The 9455-nt window shown below is 47.0% G+C and overlaps 2 protein-coding genes across 2 annotated transcripts; both read right to left on the minus strand.

The window, feature by feature from the left end:
* Nucleotides 1-292: 292 nt before the first annotated feature.
* MELLADRAFT_32187 (glycoside hydrolase family 72 /Carbohydrate-binding module family 43) lies at nt 293-2623 on the minus strand (the record flags this gene model as incomplete). The annotated part of the gene is made up of 7 exons (XM_007403893.1): nt 293-1185; nt 1252-1482; nt 1551-1728; nt 1865-2116; nt 2208-2260; nt 2323-2386; nt 2465-2623. The coding sequence occupies 7 exons, from the start codon at nt 2621-2623 to the stop codon at nt 293-295; spliced, it is 1830 nt and encodes a 609-aa protein (XP_007403955.1).
* A 5092-nt stretch (nt 2624-7715) lies between these two features.
* Nucleotides 7716-8575, minus strand: MELLADRAFT_101334 (uncharacterized protein; the record flags this gene model as incomplete). The annotated part of the gene is made up of 2 exons (XM_007403892.1): nt 7716-7869; nt 8316-8575. 2 exons carry the CDS (start codon nt 8573-8575, stop codon nt 7716-7718), a joined length of 414 nt encoding a protein of 137 aa, XP_007403954.1.
* Nucleotides 8576-9455: the final 880 nt, after the last annotated feature.

The raw sequence follows: 9455 nt of genomic DNA on the forward strand, positions 1-9455 counted from the left end.
AAAATGAACAAGTCATAGAATTCACACTAGCAAAGACATAACTAAGATTGACTTCATACATCATGATTAAAGCTAGGATATCTGAGATCAATTTTGGATTGTGATTGTGAGGCAGAAAACAAGAAAACAAACTTTAGATATAAATTTTTCATAACATAACAAAATATGGCAAGCACACTGCTTGAATACTGAAGCACTTCTTGGGTGTACAGATTCTGGCACTGTATTCAAGATGCAGGTAATAATATTAATGGGAGTTGAATTATGTGGTGGTGCCAGTGGTAACACAAATTTAAGCCAGGGTTGGAATGCAACAGCTCATATTATGGGCATTCCATAAGCAGAAAGAACCACCAACACCAAAGAAATTATATAGATTTGCTTCGTGGCACCTGGGACATGGGCAGAGTTTGTTTATCAATTCATACCAATACACATTTTTTGTATCGGAAAAGGACTCACCATCATGATTCGCGCTTGAAATTTTAGCCCCCTCCCGAGATGAAGAGATCTGCTTGCCACCTATGATCCTTGGATTAGCTCCAGTACTGCTCTTGCCCGATGTCGCGGACGAAGGTTGTGGAGTCAAAGTCCGATTCAATGTGGGAGAATGAGCTTGGAAACACCTGGCGATTGCCTGCTCAATCTCAGTACCTGACTTAGGCTTATCCTTTTCATTTTCAATTGTCGCGTTTCCATAAAAATCACAGGAAAGAGCCGAACTACCTTGACTGCGATAGTATTGCGACAAGGCGTAGTTGAGCTTTGTTTGAGGGGAGCATGTTGAAAGAATTCCGGGCGGATCCTTGACCCTCGTAGTTAGCTTGGAAGCAATCGCATCGCAGCCTTTTCCAACCTTATATATCCCATCTCCACCGAGTTGACCGCAGGCAAAGTCTAAAAGCTCCCCTATTATAGCGGGACTTCGGTCCGGCTTAACCTGACAGGAAAATACCGTATTGTCCACACATGTACATGCGTCTAGGTTGGGCGTGGGGGGTAAGTTAGCATCAGTTGCGAGACGAACTCTTCCTTGCGTGTTTTTGCATATTGAAGTTGTATTCATGTTCTTGGCAGTCGCTATTGTAGGAGAATTTGGCCCTTTCGCTTTAGAGTATTGCTGAGAGAGTCTTTTGAAATCATCATTGGTCTGTGGATCACTTCCGTTGGATGTTGTAGTCAAACCTGTGTGAACAAGAAATTCGCTCAAAACATATAAATATAGTTGATGTGCTTTGAAGAATGACTTACCAAAGCCCTGCAAAGAAGGAAAATAGCTAAATGCACTACCTCCTGACCATACGTCACTCATTAAAGGCGAATATATAGCCAGTACTTCAGTCCAAAGTCTCTTTGGGGCGGTATTGCAGCCAAACTCGGACATGTACAGTGCAGTGGGCAGGGCTTTGAAGTTGTCGTTGAACGCCGCATAACCGGAGCTCTGAAAGTTGCTGTCACCGCACCACCTATAGACATTTATGCCTTGGAACAATGATCAAGCCAATTGTGAGCACATTGACAGCTTAAGATGGAGATTTCAGATTTCGCACCATATAAATCCAAAGAAATTTCTGGTTCACCACAAGTCAAATAATACGCCAGGTCAATGGTATAGGCACCGCCATCTGTCGAGGCATATGATACTAGAGCGCTAGAATTTACCCTTTTCAGGTAAGCTTTGGTTTCCCTCACAGAGGCTTTTATGAAAGGTGCTGCATTCATATTTTCCTTCGAGCGAGTTTTCAAATGTCAGCCTTGCGAGCTGAAGGGAGTACGATCAAGCTCGGAAGGCCAAAAGCAGGACTCGGTTTGTCGGAAAGTCGAAAGATATGATAATATACTATGAGAAATGTGTGGCACTGACCTCCTTAGTCACAATCTCATTTCCGATGTTGAATGCCAAGAGGTTTGGAAATGATTTAAGATTGTCAATTTGTCGAAAGTACTTCTCCATCAGAGAAACATCCCAGGAGGGTGAAGCTCGGTTGATGGAACCATTTAGTGGCAAGCTTGTGTCAGCTATTACGTAGATCCCAGCTTCGTCGAGGGCATTCATGCATTCGGTGTGGTTTTTCGTTGGATCGATGGAGTAAACACGTATAGTATTGATTGCTAACTACGGTAAATCAAGGAGTGGTTCGGTGCAGTAAAGTGATTTCAGAAAACAGACGCAGTCTTTCAAATTGAGCCGAGCAAGATAGAATTACCTCTTTGAAATTTTTGATTGCGCTGCGACAGGCGGTGTTATCCGCGAGGGAGTCTGAATTTTTTTGAACATGAGCCCTTGTGGCTCTTGCCATAGCATAAAATCTTCTCACGTACCAATGAAATTGGACGGTTCAGGAAAGCCGCCATTAGCGCTGTGTTCGGCTGAGCTGGGATTGAGCTATCAAATGTGATGATTCAGCATCAATCGATCAAAGTGAGTACGCCTGAGGACACAGGGGACCACTCGAAATCTTACAGCGCCAGGTTTTTGAAAAGCGACCCCCTTGATGTAAAATCGGACTCCTTGGGAGTCATAAAGATATCGACCAATCCTTTGAATTGGGAGGGTTTTTGAAGACACGGAGCTGAGAAGGCTAACAAAAGCCCAGAAGGAAAGGATAATGTATTTTTGCATGTTCTGGGCCGGAAGATTATGCAGTGGCAGGGCACCAGAGATCTAAAAAAAACAATGGGAGATCAGTAGGCTTCATAGCAAAAGATACGATATAGCGCACTTACGAGGGTTGTATACAGCCAGACTCGGGATGATTAAACGAAGTGTTTATTGAAGGAGAATGAGTAACTCTTGAGATTCCGGGAAAGAAAAATTCAACCAAAGAAAAATGGCATAACTTCAGGCAAGGGAGGTGGCGATTATGGGTTGAATATGAATATAATTGTAACGGCAACTCTATCCTCTACGGCCTGCCGACTGCTACCTATCTTATTGTTGTGAGCCATTGGGATTGTCGGTTTCGTGGACTGGGTAGACCGGCTCCTGACAACTGTCATCGATGGCATCAAGTTAGGATTGGGTCAGGTGGAAGTATGCACTGATAGCCAAAGCGATAGCCATAAACTTCAACAAATAGTCAACCGGAGACACTTCAACGGAGAGTGCATGTTGAGAAGACGAATGTCCTCGAACCGGTTGAGATCACTTCGCTGAGATAATCTTGCATCCTCCCCGTCAAGGCCACAATCTGCGATATAAACGTTACATCCGGTAGCCTTGGAACTTGATAATACATAAATACGGTTACTCCATCTTCATATTTTCGACTCTGAGGATATGACCGTGGAAGTTGGGATTTCGGAGTTAAGCTTAGGATTTCGGTACCGCATAGAGACAACCAATTGGGCAACTTGTTTTCCGGACCGGAGTCAGGCTTCTTTCAAATCGGAGAAGGTGATCTGTGAAACTATTTATCACATGCAAGGTTTCAAAACGATCGTTGTTCTATGCTACCTGGTCTGTGCAAGCAGAACACGCCCCATGAAGTTTCAGTATGGTGCGTATCCCTGAAAACAAGGAAATCAAATCAGATCTATAAAACCTATCCCCTCTGCCAAAACTCACCTTTTTTAAATTCCAAAAGTGGTTTTGCGATTGTGAGATTGAGGACTTTGTGTCTATAGCTTTTTGGAACAATCAACAGTTTTTTTATTGCTTTTCCATTTTGAGTGGGCTAGTTTCCTCTCATGGCACATTAGTTGTGTGTTATATGTGTATCCTCACATATACCACCCGCGTTCTACTCTGTATGCTTTCATCCAGGGTAGAACGTTACGGGATGGCGGGCCGCCGGCCTGCCTGGCTTTGCGCGGGCCGGAAAACTTTCCTGCCTACGCAAAAGGCCCGGCTGACCGTTGACTTCGCTGGGTGGGTGGGTGGTATGTCAAAGAATAAACAGATAAATTACTTAGGAAATTGATACTAAATGTGAATGAGGAAAACTGGGTGTGTTGGGCTTGGCGGTCTTCGAGCTTGGAGCGCACGATAGCGATATGTTTTCCTTTCCTCGAAGAAAAACATTTTTCCAAGCTCGCCGCCATGGTCTCGCTATAGGCATATGCTTATAGCCGTTCCAACCACTGCCCCAGTCATGGACCTAGCCGCCAAGTTGTTCCTTGGTTGGCGGCACCTATCCATTTTGAGTGGGCTAGTTTCCTCTCATGGCACATTAGTTGTGTGTTATATGTGTATCCTCACATATACCACCCGCGTTCTACTCTGTATGCTTTCATCCAGGGTAGAACGTTACGGGATGGCGGGCCGCCGGCCTGCCTGGCTTTGCGCGGGCCGGAAAACTTTCCTGCCTACGCAAAAGGCCCGGCTGACCGTTTCTGGGATGTTGTGAGCTACGAGTCTGGGTTGAGTCGCCATCACCCTTCTGCTGTGGCTTCCGGCGAGACTCAGCTTGGTGAGTTACCCCAGACTCGTTGGGAGCTACTGTTCTGTTGCTCTTACGCTCTTATCCTCACCACCCTGGTGAAGGTTTTTCGGACATTTCAGTTTTGAAACCGCCCTGGGTGACTTTTGTCGCAAGGCGAACAGGATGGATCATCAATGTTTTTGGGGTAGAGGTCATTCCTGAACAAACTGTATTGGGGATCTGCTCCTAATTAAACTGTATTGGGGATCTACAATCTGTTTAACATCTACTTCTATTTTTAAGGTTTTGGTGGCTTGTGAATTTCATGCCGCTCAGGTTTTTGGCGTCTTGTCCTTCCGGCTGATCGCTTATTTCTTCCGGTACTCTAACCAATTTCTGTTTGTAACCCAAAACGTCCTCGTTAGTCAGTTTCTATAACTTTTCGGTCACTTCTGGATGTATCACTCACCGCTCCCGTTTCTGACTCTTATGAAGACCGTGAACTTGCTATGTTTCGTTTATCGATTGACCATAAAAGATCTTTAGTCATCTTAACTTCGTCTTTGGAGTATTCCTTCAGGTATGTCTTGACCGCTTTGGACTTCCATCTCCCTTGCTCCATGATGCGTTCCTTCTTCCAACCAAGATTCCAGCGTAGTGAGGCACCTCCCACCCGGAACGAGTGCCCGGACCAACCTCCTACTCGGACTCCTGCATCACCCCATCTCTCTTCGAGCGTGCTGACGAATAGCCTCCTGGATAGCGGCACTCTTGCCTTACCTCTACCGTAGCCGAAAAGAGGCTCGTCTGGTTTGTATGTTGGGTTTTGACTTATCAACCGCTCTAAAGCTGCCACTGGATTGAGGACTGAAGGTTGAGAGGGGATCCTGATTATTTGGACGTCACCGGGATTTGCTGTCTTCGCCCTCCATAGGGTAAGTATCGCGACTTTCTTGCCTCCGGTCCCTTTGAAGTTTAAATCACCAAACGTTAACATTCCTTCTTTCCTAGACTGCCTTGTGATTTCTCCCAGGCGCATCATCCCCCAAAATGCCACCAGCGCTGCTGAAGATATAGCCTCCTGTACATCCAATCTCCCAGCGAAATCACATACCAGCCCAATCAGCTCTCCTACCATGATTGGAATTGTATCGCTGTTCGCCACTTTGTCACCTTTTCCCGTGTTCGCCAAACATACTTGTTCTTCTGCCCTCTCAGTTGCTCATAATAAGGCGTTGATGACTCTCTGGTCCAGGAGGGGTGGTACGAGCTTCGTTGCCATTTTCCAGGCACGTAAACCTGCCAAATATTTCACGATTGTCTTGGATTTGACTAATCGTTTCGCTGTGGTGTGTCTTTTGGCGTCCGACTGGCCGGCCCACACTATAAACCCGTAGATATCCACCGCCTTGACTGGAATAGCGGTTTCCCAGTCTTTGTTTTGATCAAGGATATATTCCTTGAACTTTGCTACTGCGCTGCTGTAGCCCTGTAGAGTGGACTCGGCCCAGGCACCACCTACCATGTGGCTAGCGATTCTCCTCGTTTCCTCGTCTTCGATTTGGTCTACTGCTTTCTTGAAGTTAGGCCTCTCGTTCTTTCTGTCTTGCTTTGACATTTTCGACAGTTGAGTGTTTGATGAAAGTTACTAAATCTGGTGGTATCTCTATCTGTAGACAATCGCGGTCTTCTCTTCCGATTCTCACCCCTCTGGAGAGTGCATCGGCCGTGTTTCCTAGTGAGTCGACTCTCTTCTCTTCCAGATCGCGATCGGGTTCTACTAGCCTCCGTCGTATGATTCTCCACTCCTTGTTAACTGCTACGTGTTTTGACTTTAGGTTTCGGACCACTCCCTCCGTGGTGGTGTTGTCGGTCAGGAAGACTAGCCTCCTTCCTTTCACGTCGGCGGACTTTGCCGCCATCTCAAGGCCCAAACGTACCGCCAGCGTTTCGGCCCAAGCTATGTCACGTTTGACTCTGAGTTCGTCTGTCGAGTTCCAGCCCTCTCTCAACTTCCACTGGGCCCATTTTTCACCCACGATAACCCCTATCCCGTGCGTCACTGCCGCGTCGCCGACCCAGCCTAGGTCTAGGTGATCCTTCTTCGGGAGGAGTTTATGGTTTGTGAAACTTTTTAGCATTCTCTTCCAGTCCCACAAATCTTCCTTCACGTTGCTTGGCATCTGACGCGGTGCCTTCTTGTTCACCCAGGTAGCCATCCAGTGGTGTATGTTCGGGGTGAAGCACCTCATCTGCGGGAGCATGTATGTCAGATGCTGCAGTCGCCCAGATAGTTTTTCAACTTCTTGGTAAGTGAACGCCCTGATCTGGTTCAGTGCCTCGTCAACTTGAGCTCTCCTCTCTGCTAGCTTTTCCTCCGGCAACCTTACTGACTTATCACGTCCGTTCCAGATGAAACCGATGTACCTTTGTTCCATCGCAAACTCGGAGTACTTCCCGTCGTTTGTCTTGACACCTAACGCCGCGCTCGCTTTCACCACGTCCACCATGGTTTTTGTGTTGCCGCTTCCTTTCACTTTGATGAACAGGTTGTCATCGACCCAGCGGAATACTGCTGCAAACTCAAACTCCTGTTTCATCAATTCTTTCCAGGCGTCTGCCGGACCCCCAAAACTCCCGCATCCGGCCACCCCTCCAAAGGACACCCTTGTGTCCAGGATGATGAAACCGTCATTGGTGCGGATAGCCAGGAATCTCCACTGGCTCGGGTGGGTTGGGATTTGGCGATATGCCTTTTCCCAATCGAAAATCCCCAGTTTGAGCTCTCCCTCTGTTTCTACAAAGAAGGTTGCAATTTTCGCGAAATCGTCCCAGGTAGTCTTGAACTTCATCTTGTCGACAAACGAGTTCACGGATGGTGTTGTTTCATCGTATTTCGGAAAAGATAAGTCATTTATCACTCTTTTGGAGCCATCACCGTTAGTGACGACACCCATTGGGCTCGTTCTAAAAAAACTGAGGTAGTGTAGCGCTTCCTCCATCGTGAAGAGTCCTCTCATCCTACCTGAGTCTAGCTCCTTCTGTAATTTCTCTGCCATGATCCTGCTACCTTCTATTGACCTCTCGTGGTTAGGTGGCGAGTAGTATTCCAGGTTGTCTAGGCTGTGGTCGGGTATCCCCTGGTCAAAGCCTTCTCGGAAACCAACCAAGATCTTCTGATGCTTTTCAAGTATGTTGTGTTTCCGTAGCATCCTCTCCCATTCAACCAGATCCATTTTGCATGCTATCTCGGTCGGCCAAACCTTGTTCGGCTTTAGCTTTGGGGTCAATTTTTCTCCTCCCTTATCTAATTTGGTTCCTCCTAGAGTCAGTTCTGAAACATGGTCTCGATTACGCTTTTTGTCCTGGCTTACCGTTTGGACTTCCACTTGCGACTACTCCGGGGCTCCCCTTCTCCCTCTTTCTGTCTCGGGCCAGATCGTAGTTAAACGTCAGACTTTCTCTACCCGCTCTAACTTCCTCGGGACGATCGTTGGTTATCACGCTGTGTGGGAGGTCAATACGTGAAGGGTCAATATCTTCTTCTGCATAGGATTGCGTCAATGTTTGTCAAGCTCTCTCTCTCTTCACTGATTCTCTTCCTGGCTCATTTTCTCTCATTTGCGTCTGTTTGGCTTTGCCGGATATGTGGCAGTTTCCACAACATCGTGCTCTGTATAATTGCAAAAGATGTTCATTTCATGCAGCTGCCTCTCTACACTCTTGATATGGTGAGTGGAGTAACTTGTAAGATGGGGGATAACAAAAACTAATGCTAGTTGGCCCTCTTGATTTGGCATCATCAATTACTGCCTTCTCCCCTCTGCCAGCGGCTGAAACCAAAAGCCTCCGAGGCTGCAGATCTTCTTTTTTCTTTATTTGATGGTGTGCGGGGATATGAAACAAGTAAGGAACTGGTGGGAAAGGCAAGTAAGGATTATTTTAGCTTACCATTGTTTGTTTTGGTTGTTCCTGTGGATTATTGCCAGGGCTCCCCCTTGACTGCTGCCGTTGCTCGTTCCCGGTTTTGGGACGATCGCGAGTTGGTTCCCAGGTTCACTTGGACCTGGTGGCGCGCCTGTTTGGGGGAAACCTTGGCTGCTTCCGCTTGCATACGGGTACGGTTGGTAGTGATAGCCTCTGTACGGGGAATAATTGACGCTTGGCGGTGCCTGGTACTGGTGACCAAATGATTGAAAACCATGGTTCATTTGGTTTCTTGGGTAAAACCTACTTCCACCGTGTGAGTTGTTTCGGTCTTGGTTACCCCTCCTATCACCTCGGTTGCTGTTGCCTCTATTGAACTTGTTACCACCTCTTTTCCCACCGTGGACGTATTCGTGGTTTTGGCTTTTCCAGCTCGGGTTTCCTCCGCCTTGATTGGCGGCAGCGAATTCTCGCTTTATCAGGCTCCGCTCTTTCGCCGCCGTGTGCTCTGAAGTCTCGGATACGCTGGAGTACGGGTTGTCCGTGTGGCTACGTTTGCCCATCACTTCCGCCTTGTCTTTTGCAGCTCTGAGGATGTCCTCGTGAAGGATTCCGGCATTGCTCATCACCCGTTTGCCTCCCTTCAGCCTGTACTGCATCACCAGCTTCCTGACCTTAATGCAGTAACGTAAAGCCACCATCCAGCAAGACGTTGATCTCCGGATTTCGATGACGTTCAGCTTATGCTTCCGGAAATTTTCGGCGCATTGTTTTATGTTGTAGTACTCGTCCACGTAGCGGATGAATAAATCCATGTGATCAAGCCAGTCTCCATATGAGAGTAGTAGCTCGTCTTTCGGCGTTAAACCTGAGTAAGTCATGGTGTCGTCGCCTTCTTGCAACTCCTTTACGCTCTTTACTTTCTTCTGACTAGCTTTTTCCGCGTCACGGTCTATCCAGTCCATGTTGAAAACCGTCAGGGGTACAAAAGACTTCAGTTTTGTCATTCGTTGATGAAAGCAGTGTGACAGCTTAAGACGACTGTTGTTTGGGAGTTGTTGGTCATCAATAAAGGTAATCTCTTCCTCTGGATTTGCCGAGTCTTTGTCTTCTTTGTTCGTAGCTTTATCTTTGGTTTCTAGGTCTGGTGAGTCGACGTCTTCC

The sequence above is a fragment of the Melampsora larici-populina genome (genome assembly GCF_000204055.1).
Source record: "Melampsora larici-populina 98AG31 unplaced genomic scaffold MELLAscaffold_1, whole genome shotgun sequence".
Taxonomy (NCBI): Eukaryota; Fungi; Basidiomycota; class Pucciniomycetes; order Pucciniales; family Melampsoraceae; genus Melampsora; species Melampsora laricis-populina.